The 20,857-nt window shown below is 33.5% G+C and overlaps 1 protein-coding gene across 1 annotated transcript in view; it reads right to left on the reverse strand.

Annotated features, from left to right (window-relative positions):
- Nucleotides 1–1,146: 1,146 nt before the first annotated feature.
- The window catches only part of LOC145661121 (uncharacterized), a 34,199-nt gene continuing 14,488 nt past the window's right edge, over nucleotides 1,147–20,857 (reverse strand). Inside the window, exons 2-4 of the mRNA XM_081726569.1 lie at nucleotides 5,864–5,946; nucleotides 5,366–5,451; nucleotides 1,147–1,449 (exon numbers count right to left, since the gene is read on the reverse strand). Of these exons, the coding sequence (XP_081582695.1) occupies nucleotides 1,155–1,449; nucleotides 5,366–5,451; nucleotides 5,864–5,946 (464 nt within the window). The 3' untranslated portion in view covers nucleotides 1,147–1,154. The remainder of the gene's footprint in view (nucleotides 1,450–5,365; nucleotides 5,452–5,863; nucleotides 5,947–20,857) is intronic.

A 20,857-nucleotide genomic window follows, 5' to 3' on the forward strand; every position in this document is an offset into this window, starting at 1 on the left:
TCTTCATTTCTAATAGCAACATAAATCTGAAAGACCCTGTTAGACTTTTCTGCTATGATATTATAAGAACAAAAATACATTGGAAAGCGCAGACATTCATAGCAAAAGATAATCTTCAAATCTTATAGACATTCAGAATTCCTTCCCTCATTCCTAACAGTATTTTATACTTAAAAGGCTATTCCCACCACTTTCACTTTCTTCAAAAGAATCCCACGTCCCAAAACCAGACCCTCTTTTCTTAGAAAAATACCCAAACAGTAAAACCCCGCTCAAGGTTTGGTGAAGGCAGAGGAGGAAACGAAAGGTTACCGTATTCAACTAAAACTTGTTCTTCTCAAGTGGTTAAGAGTGTGTGTGAAGTGTTTATGAATGGGGAACCTTAAAATTATGAATGGTGGGGAAACGTTTCTGAATCTTTCCATGTTAGCAAATGTAAACAAAGAATATTTTTTTTCAGTTAATTTACTTACCACCAATTTCAGGATTTGTTCTTCCATTAAATTTCTAGGCACCTTCAATAACCGTACTAGTTTCATATGATTACAAATCAATATAATAATAATAATAATAATAATAATAATAATAATTGGTCAAGTAGCTAGTGTATGTGCCTTTGGTACACGTGGTTCTGGGTTCGATTTCTGCCAAAAGAGCACAAAGTTACTTTTTCTGTCATTCAGTTTCCTTAATCAATAGTTTAGTTTAGCCTAAAGATCATAACTGTTAAATAAAATAATAATAATAATAATAATAATAATAATAATAATAATAATAATAATAATAATAGATCTTCTTCATATCCACATTTGACGAAGATAATTTTGAGTTCAACTTGTTTATGTGGTTCGGATATCATCTTATTCTGTAGATTCTTGTCTCAAATAGGTTTGAAATTTAAAAAAAAAAATAAAAAAAAAACAAGTCAAATTGAGCTGATTAAAATCAGATAATAAGTTGCAGGTGCATGTCTCAAAAATCTTTTTTGCTGAAAACAATATTTTAAAATAACTCACATATATTAAAATGGGAAAAGAACGATTCTCATTTTCTTGAAATAAAAACATCAAATTTTCAATATAATTAGTTTTAAATTAGAAATCACTTTATTTTCAACTATTTACAAATCTTGATTTCTATGTACACTTTTTTTTTCACTTTTTCTTTTTTAATCTTAACTTCTCCATTGCTTCAACTCTTTTCATTATAATTATTATATTAATAATGGTTTCCTCATCTAATGGGAACAGTTCCCATAAAGCATCTTCTTCCTCCTTCATTCTTTTTCTCCTTTCTTCGTCTTCTCCGTTTTCCTCTCTTTCCTTCCTTTTTCTGCTTTCTTCCATTTCTGATGTTCTTCTTTTTTCTTCTTCCTCAATGTCTATTAAAATACAATCAATCTCTTCAATTGATTGAAGAAGTTGAAAGGTAGATTTACCCTCTGCCATCCTGCAAAATAACAGAAACAAAATTATCAATAATTAAAATTACAAATCTATTTATTTTAACTTAAGTATCCTTATGGCTAATCATTTATCACAAAAGAGGTAAATTTATATCCTCTAAAATCAGAACTCAACATTTTTTGCCAATACCCTAGCTCTAATACTATTAATTTTTGATCTTTTAAGTGAACAAAATTTCAAAACTAAACTTCAGTTCTACAAATTAAAAGTCTATGTAAGTTTAATTTCATATATTGGACTTGTAATATGAAGGTATCGTACGGACCAGTGCCTTTAATTATCTAACGTATCATTCTTATTGGTCTTTGGAATAAAATATACGTTAATTTACATATATTTATACCTTAAGAAAATAATCAAATCAGTTGGACAGTACAATCAAATTATTTCGTTACGAAAAAACAAGCACAATTCTTCCTTATTCCACAGGTTATTTTCAAGTGTTTTATCCTAGCTTAGAATAATAACTAAAATTTAGTAAATTCAAATAATTTCTGGGGGGGTTTTGGTGATTCAGTGATACAGCGTTCACCTCTGGTGCTTGTAGTCCCGGGTTCGATTCCAGCCTCCGCGAATTATTTCATCATTTTGATATCAAACATTAAGTTTGCACACATTTTTTTTTTTATAAATTGTGGTGGACAAACACCGTGTGCCTAGCTTTTGTTGGGGTTCTATATACTTTTAAGAGCTTTCTTTTTGTAAAGTGATGGTTCAACAAATCACAGTTTCCTTTAGTCTAGCGGTATAACCATCGGACGTAAAACTCAGTTATCGTTCAGATTAGATAACCCAACAGTACAGTAAATCATATTGGGTTGCCTAACATGTAGGGATTATACAACACTACAGTGAATCATATTGGGTTGCCTAACATGTAGGGATTATACAACAGTACAGTAAAACATATTGGGTAGCCTAACATGTAGGGATTATACAGACATTTTCTTTCACGGATTATTCTCTCTCCGAGAGATGTCATCCCTCAAGGGGCACAATAAGTTTAGATGTCCAACTCTATATTTTAATTTCGAAATTCTTTTCTATACCCACATGTAATGATATATACACCTTTCTACGATATATACTGTTAAATCATTTAATCGAAAGGCAATGCAAGGCAACATATGTCAAGATACCCTTTCATTGGATTGTGTACATGTCATGAGACGTAACGCTATAACATAATCTTAGATGATAAAAAGATCAGGAAATCTTGTCTTCTGTAGAGTGATTTAACCACTGTTTATATTTCAAACTATATTCCTAATTCAATAAGAATAATAATATGAGTAAGGGTGACGCAAAAATCAATGGTAAAGCCTTCGTTTCTGATACAAGGATTACTTAATTTATGTTTTCAGTTTAGATCTTCCACAAACATCATGCTTCTACATTTTCTCAGAGGAAACCTTTCTACTTTCATTATAATTTAATCTAATATAATGGTGCAAAACTAAAAATTTCATTTTCTCACAATATCATTACTAAAATGTTTGGGAAATAATTACTTATGAAAATTATGTAAATCAGTCAATCAAATTAAGAATACGGTATCATATTATAAATCAACAAACAATCCAAATGTGTTTAGCAATCAGTTCTATTTTAGAAAAAAGTGTGAAATAATATCCTTAAAAATTTTTTCTTATTATCGTTAATAAGTATCTATTTATTCAAGTAACTAACTAACTAACTAACTCTATGGCTTATGAAACCCGGAGGCCACGTTCACAAAAGCTCTCCACTGACTTCTATCCATACCCAACTGATTCTACTTTGTATCCCTATCTTTGCGAGATTCATCCTCCCATTTGCGCCTAGGTCTTCCTAATGACCGTTTTCCGATTGGTCTTCCAGTCAAGACTTTGAAAGCGTTTCTACTTTCTTCCATTCTAGCTACATGACCCGCCCACCTAAGCCTCCTAGACTTGACGACCCTAACAATGTTGGGTGAACCATATAAATTATGTAGTTCCTCGTTATGAAGTTTCTACCATTCCCCTTCCTCTTGGGTCCAAATATTCGTCTCAGGATCTTGTACTGAAATACTTTTAGTCTATGTTCCTTCCTCAGAGTAAGCGATCATGTTTTGCAACCATACAAAACAACAGTCATGATTAACGTTTTATATATTTTAAGCTTCAACAGAATTTGCGACAACAAGAGATTTTGAACCGAATAGTAACACGAATTCCCTGGTTTTAGTCGCCATTTAATTTCTCCGTGAATATGATTTTTTCCTCTGTTAATACTGATCTTAAATATTTGAAACTACCCACTTTATCAAAAGTATTATTTAATATTTTAACGTCTCCACAATTTGCCGTATTACGGTCCCAACGCACTTTTGTGTATTTACTTTTCTCTGCATTTATTCTAAACCCATGTCCCTGCAAGCATTTCATAAGATCTCTGCATTTATTTCTAATGTTCTCCTATCATCACTATTAAATTTACATCATCAGTATATACCATAACTGATGAATACCGTTCAAATCTACTCATCAATCTAATTATTCTGTCAATATATGGAAAAAACACCAACTGGAAGACCAAATATAAAAAGAAAAATCAATTAATCTACCATGAATAATTCTTTACTCTTTCTGATAAATTCACTAAATATTATGATATATTTTGTTCAAACAACCTAGTAATCACATACAGTATCTAACATCTACCATTTTCACAAAATAATATAAAGATTTCTTTCATTCAGAACAAATAAATGCTCGAATCTTGGTCCATCATACACACAAACAACTATCACTTTGTATCTTTCCACAAATAGTACGTTCACTGAAGGAAAATATTGTACAAAGGTATCAAAATAAATAGATGTAATTCCGACCTATAATTCAAAACTCGATCTTAATCTTCTGTAAAACATTCCATAAAATTTCATAAAATTTCCTCGTAACTTCTTAGTTATCGGGCATCCCTTTACCGTGAAAGAGCGGTGTTCAATTCTCGGCAAAGCCATGTAGTTCAGATTCGATGTTAATCACTAGGACCTGTCTCATATAGCCTAGTTATTGCACAAAAATCGTACTTAGTTATTGTACTTGTTGTTAACATAAAAAAAATCCTAACGTGGTTCACGAAAAAAAAGTTAGATTTCACTTGAGGTCCTCGTCTCATATACTCTAGTTGTGAAAAGGCTATTAATTCGATAACTCAATAATTTTTATAAATGTGTTCGTATATAAAACATGGTTTAATAATACACCATTTGTCTTCCGATCAGTCCAAATATAAAATATCAATTCAACTAATACGTAAAAGCTCGGCAATGATTTCATTTCATAGCTATAAAACATGGATTTGGTGTCTACTGTTTGTAATTTACGTTTTCCTCATGCTTGTTACGCTTTCCTAAGTGGGGAAGAAAAGATCAACTGGAAGCCTTCAAAATGTAGATGTGAAGAAAAATGGTAAGAAATAGTTTGGGTAAAGCAGAAAAAGAAATAACAGGTTGTTAGAAGTGTTGGGTAAGAAAAGAATATTTTTTAGACATTATTAGGAAGAAAAATTGGTTGTCACATTGCCTAAGAAAAGAATCTATCATGAGTGATGTCCTAGAGAGTATAATAACTGGAAAAAGAGGGAAAGGGTTAATATTAAAAGTAAAAGATCGCACGCAAAAAAACAAAAAAGGTTAGCGGTGGAGCATAGAAGCTTCTCAGCTGTGCCCTATCAATAAAAGGCAAAATACCTATGATAATAATAAATGTTTGTTTTCAATTAAACTTTAAAAGCAATATGTATTCTAGACACGGTTAATAACCAACTAATAAATGATTTCATTCTGTGGTCTTCCATGAAAAATAAACAATCGTATGTCTTCAACATTACATATTATATAATGATAATAAGAAATATATTATTTTTCTTACCTGGTAATTCTTTCTGGAACGTAGTCCGTACTTTGGAAGTGGTAATTCTTTCTGGAACGTAGTCCGTACTTTGGAAGTGGTATAATCTAAAAGAAAGAAAAAATAATTTACTATATTTGAATTTTTCTAATACAAAAATAATCAGTGCTAAGAAAAATCAAATGAATATTTATTATAAAATTAATTCTTTCCGAAAATGAAGAATTTTTTTCATTTCAATGAACTAAGTCTAAGAAATTAGGAACAAAAATCCAGTTCTTTCTCAAAATGCCATGTTTTCAGGATACTATAAGTCAGCTTGCATGTATTTGATAAAATAAATGTGATATGAAACAAAAAGAAGATAATGATTTCTAAATGAATTCATACAATCAACAAGAATTACTCTAAGATAAATTTTCCAATAATAATAATATTAAAAATGTTTCATATCTTGTAATCAATTAATGAAAATGAATTTTTATCTGAATATATTTAAGAAGACAGAAGTCCACTTACCTTTTCAAATATAAAAACAGATGAAGTAGCGCCGATAAAAAACAAGTTCGAAGCAAGAACACCGTCACAATCTATCCAACTAACTTGAAATGACAAAAATCTTCAAAATTCAGTTTTTATATTGAACAGAAGAAACCCACGCCAATTTTCACAATTCCATACAATAATAATAAAAAAGAGTCCTCTAAAAAGATTGTAAACCACTTTTTTTTTTTCTCTGGAATTCTATATGGTCAATAAGTCCTCATAGCAATAACGGGACGGTTTGCAAACAACATTAAAAGAAAAAAGAAGCAATTCTACCTTCCCTCTTACTCCGAGGGTAAAAAAATCCTGTCCTTCAAACTGCAATAAGACGCCCAATAGTCTACCATCGGGTTTTATAGATTCTGTGAGTATTTTTTCTCTCATTATATAATTAGTATATGTGTAACTAAAGTTCATTAAAGTATGGCAATTAATTATGTTCTAAGAACCTCACCAAGTATGTATTTTTAATCAATTTCATAACAAACATTGTATTGCATTTACTGTACACATGACATACATGTCCATGCATTCAACACTTATTTTTTCCTTACATCATGCATGCCTTTAATACATGTGGTCCTAACTTCATTTTTAATAGTGTATGTAACGTTTCCAATTTAATTCCCGGCTGGAGCCTTTGGCGTAGGGAACCGGGTTCAATTCCCGGGGAAAGTTCATGCGGCTCGGATTCCACGTTAAACTGTAGGTTTACGTCTCATATAGCCTCGCTGCTAAACGGAAAGTTAAACTCAAAATCAACTCAATTCACGGTGGAGGTATATAGTTCGGATTCTACGATAAAACTGTAAGTTCACGTCTCATATAGCCTCGCTGCTAAACGGAAAGTTAAACTCAAAATCAACTCAATTCACGGTGGAGGTATATAGTTCGGATTCTACGTTAAAACTGTAGGTTCACGTCTCATATAGCTGCACTGCTAAAAGACACACTAATCTAAAATCAACACAAATCAAATCTAGTTATAAAAATTCTGTACCAATCGTCTCGTGCAAAACCCAATTAATATAATTAATAATGGTACAAACTAGTTCAATGGTAGAGCATCTACCTCTGCTGTTGGATTTTCTCATGTCAAGCATGTCCATATCATTTTTAGTGTTCTTATAACAAAAAGTATATTCTATAAATTGATTTATTCACCATCAAGTTCATAAGTCTTCTTAAAGTTCCCCGTTTCCTCCCACTTCCTCATTCCGCTAATTTTTTTTCATAAAGGGAATATTACGACGAAAAAAAAAAATGGATTCATATAAATTAATCTAACAGAATAATTCTCTGACAATAAACTTAATATATTCATATAGTCTCAGTGGTAAAGAGTTCTCTAGTATATGAGGTTCTTGGTTTATTTCCTCGTCAAAACCATTTTACTAAACTCAACATAAACAAGTGTCAATCAATAATATCTAAGTAAAGATTCCTCTCACTTTCTAAGGGCTAGTACCACAGTGAAAAAAGTCTTGTTCTCTGATAGTTGGTAAATCCTAGGTCACACAAATTATTTAAACATTTTCTAAGTATTTAGTGTATTGCTGCTACAAACCACATCTCCACTGCTTGAGATATCTTGGTTCGATTTCCATTCAAGTAAATTTGTAGTGAGCAAACACCTTGCTCATGAGTTTTCCTCTCACTTTCTTCATTCCAACATTTTACTTACCATAAGGGGATTGTTATGATATAATTGTTATGATATGAAGTATATAAGAGTAAACTAATATAAGATAACCTAGGTGATATAATCATACGGCACAATAATTACAAATCATGAAATGATTTCATCATACATCATGGACATTACACGTTGCATATACATTTTTTAATCGTAGGAGTTAATATTCATTTATTCAGAATAACAATTTTATAAACAGGTCTTCCCGCCAAAACAAGTTTGGGCAACTCAGTTCACCCCTCCATCCCTTCCACCTTTGCGTTCAATATGCGATCTGGCGCCTCTCTTTCTTTTCCAGCGGTTTTAGGGAATAAAAGAAAGAATATTTCGTTTCAATACAATCTTTACAAAAATCGAGAAAACAAATTCATGTAACAACCTAACTGTTACGTAAAAGGGGAAGAATACATAAAGCTTTTCCAAGTTCAATGTCAAGATTGGGTTTTATTTTCTCTTTTTTTTTCTGTAAGGGAGTAAAAAATTTCTTGAAGGACATCTAGAATGCAATCTTCACAAAGTTCTCTAAAAAAGTAGACAATAATCCCTAACAGTTTCTTTTTTAACACTAACTAAATTGCACAATTGTGTTCCAAAAATCTTTTTGAGGGGGACTCTGGTATCTATGTGAAGGCCACTCTGTAATTAAATCTGATGGTTGTATCTAACGGTCAATCCTAATTTTTTTCACGGCTCCTTTCGGGTGAAGGACGGTCTCACGTCATAAATACCAACACAAAATCACAAGTATATCCTATAACAAAGATAGATAAATCTTTAAAGAATTCATCAAAGAATTCGTATATGGGCAATAATAAAGCTTTATTTTCAACTTAGCCTTCCATCAAGTCGTAGACTGCTCCAGGCTTCATTTCTGAGAATTCAGGTGTCAAGGATTTTTTCCAACATCGTTTCACATATTGGTAATAATAAATGATCAAACAACGTACCAAAAACATCAATAAAGTTTTATTTTTTCAAGATAACCTTCAGTCAAATTGTATTTTCTACGAATTTCAACTTTCACAGCCATAAATTGTCAATAAACACATATTTCCACTCAATAAATAACATAAAAAACACTCATAAATAGCAATAAATAGCATTAACTCAATACCAGATGAATCAACTCGCTCTCTGATTGGCTAAACTACCTTTGCGAGATACCACTACTGACATACAGGTGTTATATTGATTTTGTTCCAAATACTGGATATTGATTTTGTTAGGGTATTCAGGTCTAAAGCGGTATTATTCTGAATGTACACATGGCAATCAAACAGTTTGACGTTGTTCATATGTCGGTTCAAACATTTATTACCTTTCACGTGCTCGATACTTTGTTAAGATAGTTCGCCCTACAGAAATTTTAAGCAAATTGTGCGTTGCCGGTCTTGTCACTCCAGTAATAAACACACATAGTGATTAAGATTGAAAGTTCTATATACTGTGTCCTTCCTTTTCCTTGTAATGTTTTCTAATATAGGAAAGAAATTCCAAAAACACTTTGAGTATTTTTGTATTATCATCATCTTGTGCATTATAATACTTTGTACGTTATATATTGGTATACATTATTTGTAGGAATAATCAAAAACGTTGTTTTCTATAAATCACGATTTAAAATATTGGTATCCTACTAAGCCAGGCTGAAAATCAATGGTATTGGTGCTCTCAGTCTGTTACTGGAAGAAGTACGATTATGAGAGTTATACTGTCATGTAGAGCCATTTATGATGTGTTAGAAATTCAAACTCGACCATTTTTGACTTCTCACAGTATTCGTGCCGGCCGTTTCTATCGCAACGCAGGTTGCATATTTCCCAGGCATGCCCGATTAGGGATGCGCACGAGACAAGATTTGAGACTGTCTCGACTCGAAAATGTGCTGTAAAAGTGATGTCTCGACTCGAAAAATATATATTTTTCTATTGGAAGAGCTGTGTCTCGACTCGAATTTTGTCAGGAAAATTCTGTCTCGACTCGACTCGAACGCATCCCTATGCCCGATTTTGGTTTTCCTCATTTTACACCAAGTTTGACCACAAGTATCAGACCATGCTCAAGATATATTATAGATGGATTAGTGTTGCTTCTATGGTGGAAATTAGAAGGTTGTCCCTCAAATATAAAGCAAAAATATTTGAATTTGTATAATTTGTTCGGTTTATGTAACATCATTAGGGCCATTAAGTCTAGGAGGCTAAGGTGGTCAGGTCATGTAGCCAGAATGGAAGAAAGCAGGAACGCGTTCAAAGCTTTAACTGAAAGTTCAATCGGAAACGACCATTAGATAGACCTAGGTGAAGATGGGAGGAAAATATTAAGATGGATCTCGCAGAAATAGTAATACAAATTATAAACTGGCTCCAATTAGCTAAGGACAGAAATCAATGGAGAGCTTTCGTGAATGGACCTTCAAATGCATAGGCCATAGAGTTAATTAGTTCGTTACAGGTTAAGGATGTTAGTACAGTATATTTAATTTAAGGATACTAGGAAGAATGTTACAACATATTATAGGTGTAGGCCCTAAAGTAAAACTAGGAAATATTTTGCTTCCTTTGTTGTTAAATTTTTAACTTTAAAATTAGCTATACTTCAAGGTAGAATTAGCCATTTTTAGGCTTTCTTTTCTGCGTTATTAAGCTATTTTCTAAAAGTAACCATTGCCAATATTGACAGATTATACGTAACATTTCAGATACTTTTGAATCATCCTATATAACATAAGTGGAAAACTTTTCTTTATTAAAATAAATAGGGTGATAGATAATTTTCTTACGAACACAGACAGACAGGTGTATGAATACGAAAACAAATGGAGGGATAGATAACGAAACGATTAAGGCAAATACATATTATATCTTTTTCTGCTGCTGTAGCAAACAATTCAAAAGGGGTTCCCTCGGAAAATCGCACAGCCATTAGCCCAACACTTCGCTCGCTATAAACTCGGGTGTTCTCTCGTCTGGCCTCCGTCAGTCACGTATTGATCTCACTTGATTAATGCTTATCTGCGGCTGTTAATAATAGTTGGGCGGGCGGGCGTTTTCACGGAAAATTTAATGTTCGTTCATTATCAACAGGATTTCCCAGAAAATTTCATACCTTGCTATGTTGATATATACATATCAATATTTTGAGTGTATATATGTGTGTGTGACTGCATTGAATATGTGTTTGTGTGTGTGTATGAATTGAAGGGAAAAGAATCTTTTAGCTTCATTTGATTTAGCAATTTATTGTGAAATAGACACGACTGAATATAAAATCGGAAAATTTTTAATGGATGTTTCTCACTGGTTGGTCTAATGGCTGACGCTACTGCTTTGATGTGTTTTGCATCCTTATACAACAACGAGGTTATGAAGAACCTAGCATATAGCCAAAACATTAAGAACCTGACATACTAAAAATAATACAAAATTTTCCATTTTTCTTTTGCTTGTTTTTCATAACCTCGAAAGGAAATAATGAAATGCAACTTACCACAATTATAGATAATATTATTATTCTACAACAGAAAATATGAACCTAAAGATTTTTCAGTGTTAACATCCATAGAAATTACAATGTTGCCAAAAAACATTTCCCCCAAAATCTAAATTAAGGCAGCGACTAGAGAAACGAGCTCTTGGAATCCTGTATACTACTTTTTAAATAATAGTTGTAATTATTTTGTAATAAACAAAATAGTTTTAACGTACAGTTATTAACTGATAATGTTATTTAAAAGTATTTCACAGGATATTAAAACAACTTGATACATAATCAAATGCAGTTGAGTTCGCTCCTCTAGTCTCTGGCTTAATTTAGATTTTGGGGGAAATGTTATTTTGACAACACTGTAATTCATATGGATGGAAACACTGAAAATTCTTCAGGTTCATATTTTCTGTTGTAGAATAATAACATTATCTATGATTGCGGTAAGTTGCATTTCATTATCTTCTTTCACTTACGAAAAACAAGCAAAAATGGTATTTTTAAAAAATTTTTTTTAGTATGTCAGGCTCTTAAGAGACGGGGAGTGGGCGAGATAAGTTTCGGGGATCTGACTTGAGTTCACTTTAAATTTTTGCCTGCTTATATTTTGAACATATGTTTATCTAAACAAACAACTCGAAGTTTGAGAGGGACCTGAAGGTGGTCCCAAGGTGGAGGAGCCCCTTTGACCACCCCTAGCACTGGGCCTGTGAAGGACAGAGCCTACTATTAACGTGGATTCCGATTCATCTCCGGGATTTGAATTCGATGCAGTTGGTGGGTAACATACCTCTACCCTCACAGTATAGGTTAGTGTTTCATAACCTGTTTTCCGCGGACTTCTGCACTGACAAAAACCTGTTCTCCGGACAGCGGTATATTGTACAAATATACGGAATCCTCCTGCTTACTACACAAATCAGTATGGAGTATACGATATCCACATGCTACATACGCACTGCGCTTAAATGTTACATCATGCCGTTGCAGGATGTCTGACATTAACAGTTTTCCGTATATCACATGCATATGCTTATGTTACATTCCTCAGCTATATATTATATACGCCCATTTGTAGGCCTATATAAGATCCTGACCGTCTATATTGTTTCATACGGAAAGTAGGTATAGATGGAACATACGGGAAGTATTATAATACATGCGTTTTCAGTTATACGTCTGCTGTACGTTAAGAGGGAGAAGGAGTGCGCCACAGCGGCCGGAATATTGGTGTTCAATTTAACATGGGATCTCAGCCATTTTTTAGGCAAATCACGGTTTCATTTCGTTCTTTCGCAAAAATGTCTCAGTAGCGCACTAAATATGATGCATCTCATTTTAAAGGTGCAATTTGAACGCTGTGCGTGATATTTTCTTCTTATAAATACAGATAATTATAATCCAAATTCCCATAAGAAAATGATCAAAATCAGACGGAAAAGTCTTCTGTTTTTTTACAGTAAGGAAAAGAGCTAAAAACTCCGGACTTTTTTGAGAATGGAGTACAATCTTTGTATTTGTGCGCTACTGTACTATTTTTTCGCTGTTTCCAAAGACATCCATTTCACAATCGATGAGAAATTATATCCTTCATAATTGAATCTACAGAAATCAGAAATCAGATTTTTTCGTGTTCACGTGCTTGGCCGTATAACTGCTAGATGGCACTATAGTCATTCCTCATCCCCCTTTCCTTCTCAGCGGGAGCCAGTCCTTTTGAAAATCTACTTTGAACTTCTTAACAGGGGCGGGAGGAAGGAAATCATTGTGAAGGACGGGAACTTCAAACACGAGGAATGGCAAAATTTATGACCTCTTTGGTTGATGGTTTCTGTTTCAGCAGTACAGTGTTTTTTGTAGATGGTTTCAGTGAGAAGAAGTAAATTGTGTTTGTAGCGATAAAGTCAACCTTTCGACAAAAATTTGTGAAGGAGAAGCCGAACCAAAGTCTTCGTTTATCTATTCCAAGAAAGAAATGAAAACTTCCTGCAGGACTAAGAATATACATGCAAGAGAAAAAATAAGATACATTATTATAATCTTTAGGATAGATTAATTCCCGAAATATTCTTTGTTTACCTGTCAAAAAATCAAGAATAATATGGTATAAAGCTCTTTCATCAGCTTCCATCGTACAACATACTAGACACACACATTTATATACATACATACATACATACATATATATATATATATATATATATATATATATATATATATATATATATATATAGTGGCGGATCCAGGATATGATCAAGGGAGGAGGTAAACCATAGTTTGCCTCTTTATCCAGAGTAAACAGGATTGAAGCCCATTTTATCCAGTGTATACCTGAGCGTCAAGGGGGGGGGGGCTATAGCCTCTATAGCCACCCTTGGATCCGCGCCTGTATATGTATACTATTTACAGTGCCGGAGTTACGTGTAAGCGAAACAAGCTATAGCTTAGGGCCCCGCTCTCTTGAGGGCCCCAAAATCTAAAGAAAAATTGGATTTCTAAAATATAAGAAAATTAAAAAAAAATAAAGTAAAATTTATATATACGTAGCAACAGTACTTCCTGCTGTGTAGCCTACGTTCGTGTAATTAATAGGGCTCCTTCTACCAGTCTGCTTCCTAAATTATCTCTAGTTTCTTCATTGCTGTATGTAGGGTGCGTATGTTCATCTGGACACATAAAGGACCCCATTACCTTCAACAGCTTGGGGCCCCACTAAACCTAAATCCGACTCTGACTATTTATGCATGTTTGCTCCCTCTTTTTTCGAAGCAGTGCTTCTTTGATATTGCTTCCAATTTCGGCAGGTTTTACCAAGGGGGGAAGAGTCCTTACTCATTCCAGGCATTCAAACTAGGGACTGGACTACTTGCTTCCAACATTCTGTCCCCCATGTTTCCCGGTCTGAATCAATTGTCTAAAGCCCATAAAACATTCAAATTCATATGTAGATGTTGCTCATCAGTGTCGACACCTAAATATTTCTCAATCAACGGTAGGGGTGTTTGGTATCCTCAATCTGTCTCCCTCTTATTAGCGGAGCGGTAGTAATATTCGGTAGTAATTCTTTAAAAAAAAATGTTTTTTAATGTATGTAGTAACGCATAGGAAACTAAATTTTAATATATTCTAGTAGTATAGAAACGTACCATACGGTACCTTACCAAAATAAACACCCTATGCCAAGGACGCAAACATTAACAATAATAAAAAAAGATAATAATAAACATTTTAAAGATATTCTTTCATTAATCAAGTCGCACTTAAAAGTTTTAAAAAAAAATGTTTATGCGTGACTTAAAAAAGGGATGCGCTCTCATATAGGCTTACAGTTACTTTATAAATTCTTAAAATAACGCACTCCATTCTTTTTATTTAGTCTTGCATAAACAAAATTATTTTTAACTTTTTAGTGGGAATTTATTAACAAAAGAATGTCTTTAAAAGGTGTCTTATCATTTTTTTTAATTCGTTGGACACCTTTTCCAAATCCTAAAGTGATATGCAACCAGGGATACCAGGGCTGGTTAAAGGCTAGTATTTATTTTAGGATAAGGAAGTTGAAAATAAAAACATATTAAAATTTACTTTTAAAATAAATAGATATATTGCAAAGTATGAAAGTAAGAATGGAATATTGTATTGTCACCGGACTTACATCGCTCTGCAACAGTTCTTAGTTCTATGACGTCAGGAAATAAGTTCAATTTATACGAACACTTATTTAATGTTTGAAACAAACACCTGTTACATCCTTGTACACTCATGTCCAAAATGATTGTCGCATTTCTATAACTGTCTTCTTGTAAAAATATCATGTAATAATGATTTTGCAGGAGACTTTTAATACTGATACTATGTGTACAATCGGGAAATATATGTGGTAAATTTCATAGGAAAATACAGTAATTATAAATACGAAGATTAGAATGAGTAAAATAAAATGTTGCTAAATGGACACGAAAGTTCTGTTTTCGTTTTATTGTTCTTATTTACTGCTCTTTTGACATGAAATTTGCCACATACATGTCTTTGCCGATTGTACGCATACTAACATTATAAGAAATACCGGGTGAATTCGTTATCAAATTATATTCCTACAATAACATATTTATAGACATGCGACAATAATTTTGGACATGAGTGACACATCTTTTAATTCTATTGTTAATGAAGTGGTCTATTTCCCCCAATAAAAACCAACATCAAGCAGGGCATGTGCTCCCTCCTGTCCTTCTAAGCCGGCCCCCAAGGCTGAATGTAACATTGCGGCTTTTTCCTGTTATAATAGGAAAAACTCAGGATGGTCAGCAACTGGTATCGAACCCAGGACCATTCAAATGTGAAGGCGAGAGAGAGGGTAAATCTGGTGGTCATATTTTGAAAAGAAAATAAGGAAATGGATTCCACTAAAAAAAATGATTCACATTGTCAATACATTTCAAATCTTTGTCTGGGTTTTCTGCCTTTCAATTCCATTTTTTTTTAAAAAAAAAACCACGAAGGCCCTAAATAAATTAGAATATCGACTCTCCCCTGTGTGTGTGTGTGTGTTTTTTTTTTTTTTTTAATATTGGCATGGTTCTTCATTTTATATCAGATTCTTCCCGCACTATTCTGTTATTTACCATAGGTAGAATCCTTTGAGAAAGAGACATGCGACAAGTGCTTTAGTTCTCTATGGTATGTTTGTGACCGTTGTAGATATTTGAGTGGCTCTCTGACAGGGAGCTGACGGCTGATATCATGTTGGTCCCTCTTATTTATTTGTTTCTTCAGTTCTGTTTCTCTTTTAGCCAAAAGAAAAGAATTTCACTCTTCTATCCCATTTACAGCCGTAACCAACCCCCTCCTACGCTGTCCAACTTTGACCACATGCAGGGGAAAACGAAGGAAAAGGACGGGTGCATTTGCTTTGACGGCATTTCAGCGACAACCCCATCTGTTGCCAAAATAAGGAAACACTTTGAACTGCAAGGAGAAACTCTATCCTCGATTTGTCAAGGTCACTTGACTCCCGCCGGCTCTTAAGTCCAAAAACTAGAGGAATTACGCATGTAACCTACCTTTTAATGTACGCCACCTACAATTTTTCCTCAGTGTGGCGGGCCGCAAGAGATTTAAGGAGTCCACAGAACATTTAAAAAATGAAAGCGAATGAAATCTTTCAATTTTACGTCCCATGCTTATCCCGGCTAGGCTAAAGGAGACGGCGATGATGAGAAATGAATGAAATGATGAAAGTAGGAGGGAACGGGAGAACCCCGAAAAAACCCACGCACACGGTGTTTGTCCACCACAAACTCCACTTGGTGCGAGCTGGGATCGAACCAGGGATCCCATGCACCAGATGTGAACGCTCTACCACTGAGCCACCGCAGCCCGGAATATTTTAATTTAATTTAACTTTATCTTATAATGTTACTCACTCCGGGTATACTTATAATGTACACTCATGTCCAAAATCATTGTCGCATGTCTATAAATATGTTTTTGTACGAATATAATTTGATAAGGAATCCGCCTGGTATTCCTTATCGGCAAAGACATGTATGTAGCAAATTTCATGTCAAAAGGGCAGTAAATAAGAACAATAAAACGAAGGTAAATCTTTCTTTTCCATTTAGCAACATTTTGTTTTACTCATAATAATTTTCATATTTATAATTCTTTTCGAATGAAATTTACCACAAATATACATTTCCTGATTATATACATAGTATCAGTATTAAAAATACCCTGCAAAATCATTATCAAATTATATTCTTACAAGAAGACAGTTATAGATATGCGACAATCATTTTGGACATGAGTGTACATCACCCATGTTCCAACCAACTGAGAAGAATAGAATACAAAAAGATAAAATCAGAAATTAAAGATCAACACTGAAAGACAAATGCAAACACATCTTACACATGTTAGTAGTATCAAGAACTTAAGCTTTTAATACGCAAGCAGTACCTGGTCTAACATATTCATTCGGATTAATAACCTAGATTAGGTAAACGCCGCATGCCCTCCAAAATCATTCTTGATGAGGCAGCAAAAATTGTCAATTTTATGAAGCCTACGGTCTGACATAAGAAGTGACCAGAAACACTAATTACTACACTCAGAAATTCACTACCTGTTTCGGGGTAAGTGACGAAGTAAGGTTGCTCCTCGTTCATTCTAAATTTGAATTAACACACAATTTAAACGATTTTACACGGCTCTGGTCTTGTTTATCTGGTGGACATTTTGAATAGTTTGAATCTTCTTAACATTTTGTCACTGATTTTTCTGTGCAACGCAAGGAATGATTTCATTAATCTCCTTTCTAGACTGAGAATATGGACTTTCTTTAGTTGAAGAAGAAAAATGTATTGAGTTGTCTTGTGATTTCACGTTCAAAATACTGTTTCCTTCGCTATCGATACTGGAGTTTTGGTTGCATTGTACGGCTGTTTACCCCGAAATTCCCAAAAAGTCATCTACTGCCATTTGTGCGAGGCAACCTTTTGACATCTCGTACATATGAAACAAAAATAAATGAACATACTTAATGCGAAGCCAGTTCTACGTCCAAAATTATCCACTTTTGTGCAGGCATACAAAAGTTGACATCTGAAAAACAGCATCGCCCATCACCTCAGAGATTTATAGTATTAGGTCTAAATGGTATGACGTATTATTTTCGAATACCTTTATTTATTACAGCATTGCATTGCCATAAATGGCATAATAAATATTTTAAAATTGTAATTTATTACTTCATTTTTATGATATGTAAAATGATGTTCTACCATCCCACCTTTTACCAGCCACTGATATCTCTAAACTAAGAATTCGCCATTTTAGGCGAGATGGGAAATCCGGAATTCTCATCTTGTGTAAAACGGTGATTAGGGAATTTTTATACTAATGAGGGAAATTATGTACTAGATTTAGCAATGCGTACTAAGAAACTCAAACGAAATCACAATATTTCGTTGCCGATGTTGAAATATTGCACACAGGCTAAAACTAAGTATTTCAAACGAAGGGCGTAACCCTTTAAAAGACTAGCCTTTGTGCTAGTACATATATATTCACAATCTACATAGTGCAATATTTTGATATAACTAGAAGAAACATATATTTCAAATCACAGTTTAAGATTGATTACAGTTGTAGAGAATTATTACAGTTGGACATATAAATAAAGTTTTTTTTTTTTTTTTTTTTTTTTTTTTTTTTTTTTTTTTTTTTTAGCTGTATAATACCAACCTACACTACTTTAGAAGCTCACTGAATACGGTTGAAATCGTTTATGGATAAGCGAGTACAAGGGAGTAGGTTCTCCAAAATTTCGAAAATTTACTAATTTAAATATGATAAAAAATGTTCCTCTATACTTTCATCAAAATTGTTCTATCTCGATGCATATCAATAATCCTCAGTACTTCATCTTAGTCTGTCAAGAATGAAAGGGTGAATTAACCTCCCTCCCCACAATTTAACAATAATTTACACAATAGTTTAAGTTAAAAATATATTTGACTTCAAAGAAATATGACGCGTATTTTGCTTGAGTCTTCTCAATGATTCCCCCATGCATGAAGTTAAAATCAGAGCAGAGTAAAAGGTTAAATTTACCCTTCCTTAAGGAAAGAAATTATTTATTTAAGAAAGAAAGTATTTAACGATAAATTTTGTAAATAAAATTTTCGATTACTTTAGTACAGTATACGTATCTGTGTTTTTCTGAGGTTTTCAAATCATGCCTTGAACAGTTTGCCCATCATTTTTGTTACACGAGCAAGATTTGTTCGATTTCAATCAGCATATTAGAAATTTTTACTTGTGCCTTCTGAACGAGAATAGGAATGATAAGTAAACAAGATCGAATTCGATATTTCGATCTATTCACATTGTTATGGAATTACTATATATGCTGAGAAAGTATTTTTGATCTATATATGTCTGTCTGTCAGTTGTCTATTTTTTCCATCCATTCATCGGTATGTAAACATACCTAGATACCAACTTTGGAGGTCTTTATGAGATTCCACACAGTGGGTTTTCGGCTTTCAACTTTTTCTCCAAGAATAAGAGTAACATATCGTAAAGCAAAATTCTATTTTCTCGAAACCAACTCTAACAATTTTATTTGTATTTAAGAAATTACTCTTTCATGGTCATAGTGAGCTGAAAAGAACTGCTAATATTGAAATTAGGCTATTAATTTCCATATGTACGATCTCTAATACAGATTGATATATAGTCTAAATTTTTTCAAATGTATTTAAGATTTCAAAATTTTGTAATGTTGATGGTCATTAATGTAATAGTATAAATATGCTCTCATTATATAGGAATTCCCCAATTACAATTTTATTTATTTATTTATTTTTATTTATTTATTTAATAATCACCAGATACAGCTCAGAGGCCTTTTTATACTGGATATCTAACAACAATAACAATGGAAAGGATTTGGCAAGGTATTGACCAGGATCTGTTTAGTAGGTACCGCCCTGGCATTTACCTGGTAGAACTGAGGAAAACTCTGGAAAACCCCAGTCAGGATGGTTGGCAGCGGGAATTGAACCCACGACCTCCCGAATGCAAAGCGAAATTTTAGCTATTTCGCTTGGTACAATTTTAGGCAAAATGGGATTAGGCAAAATGGTAAAAATGACGGAAATCTTTATCTTGGAGAAATCAGTTGGCTGATAAGCTATTAGGTGAGATGGGAATAGGCAAGATGGGGTTAAACCATTTAAAATATGTTCTAAAAAGTCATTTTTCATTTAATGGAAGCTATCGATAACTATTCAAAGCTGGTATTTTAAAGACGTGTATTGTGTTGGTTCACACAAATACACTCGCCCAGTAGTTTTAAGGTACAAGAACTCAACAATAACGGTCCAAAGTTGCCGATTGTCCGTAACTTTCGACACTATGTGCGCAATGAGTAATATCCACAATTACATTATTAGAGAAAAAGTAAAAATTCAGTACTGTACTTCTGATCAACAACCTATCCATTCTGAAACGGTGAAATACGTGGTACATTGTAAAAATATACTATAATACAATAAATTCAATATTTTAAGTTAAATTAAGGATTTCAGACTGAATTAGGGTTGCTACCCGTCCCAATTTTGGAGACAATGTCCCGAGTTCCAACGTGACTCTGTCGGAACTTTAAAATGTACCGACATTCATATCTATTGACAAAATTAGTAATTATTAGTATTACTAGTTAATTACTAGTATTGGAACTTAGTTTCCATATTATTATACAGAGCATTTAAAATAAGAGAAATTCGCAACAGGGCAGGAGCAGGCCTGTATCTAGGGGGTTTAGGGGGGCCGACCCTTCTAAAATTGTCACGGAAGGCTTGCAAATGAACTATAATACGCTTGAATCGCCCCTTTGAACTTCAGCTGCCCCCCCCCTACATTTTTGGGCTGGCTACCGGCCTGGCAGGGAGGTAATAATGTGGTGTCTTCCTACTTGCGACAGTTTTATGTGCGACAGGAACTGTAAACTGTCCTATAAGCGACCAATTCCATCTGTTAACTGGTCTATGAGTCACCGATTTCTTCATACTAAGATAAGGAAGAAGATGAGGTTCCCTCTTCTTTAACTTGTTTCGCGCTAGTGCTATTTAGAACCTAACAAAAGGTACTATGAAAAATTTACATTTCTAGAGGTCTCATTTCTTCTAGCCGTTTCACAATTACAAACAACAACATATGTAAAGGATCTCAAAAGCTGTCTTTTGTTATTGAAATGTTTTTCTAATTTTATTCAT

The sequence above is a fragment of the Thermobia domestica genome, chromosome 9, assembly GCF_964235325.1.
Source record: "Thermobia domestica chromosome 9, izTheDome1.hap1.1, whole genome shotgun sequence".
Classification (NCBI taxonomy): domain Eukaryota; kingdom Metazoa; phylum Arthropoda; class Insecta; order Zygentoma; family Lepismatidae; genus Thermobia; species Thermobia domestica.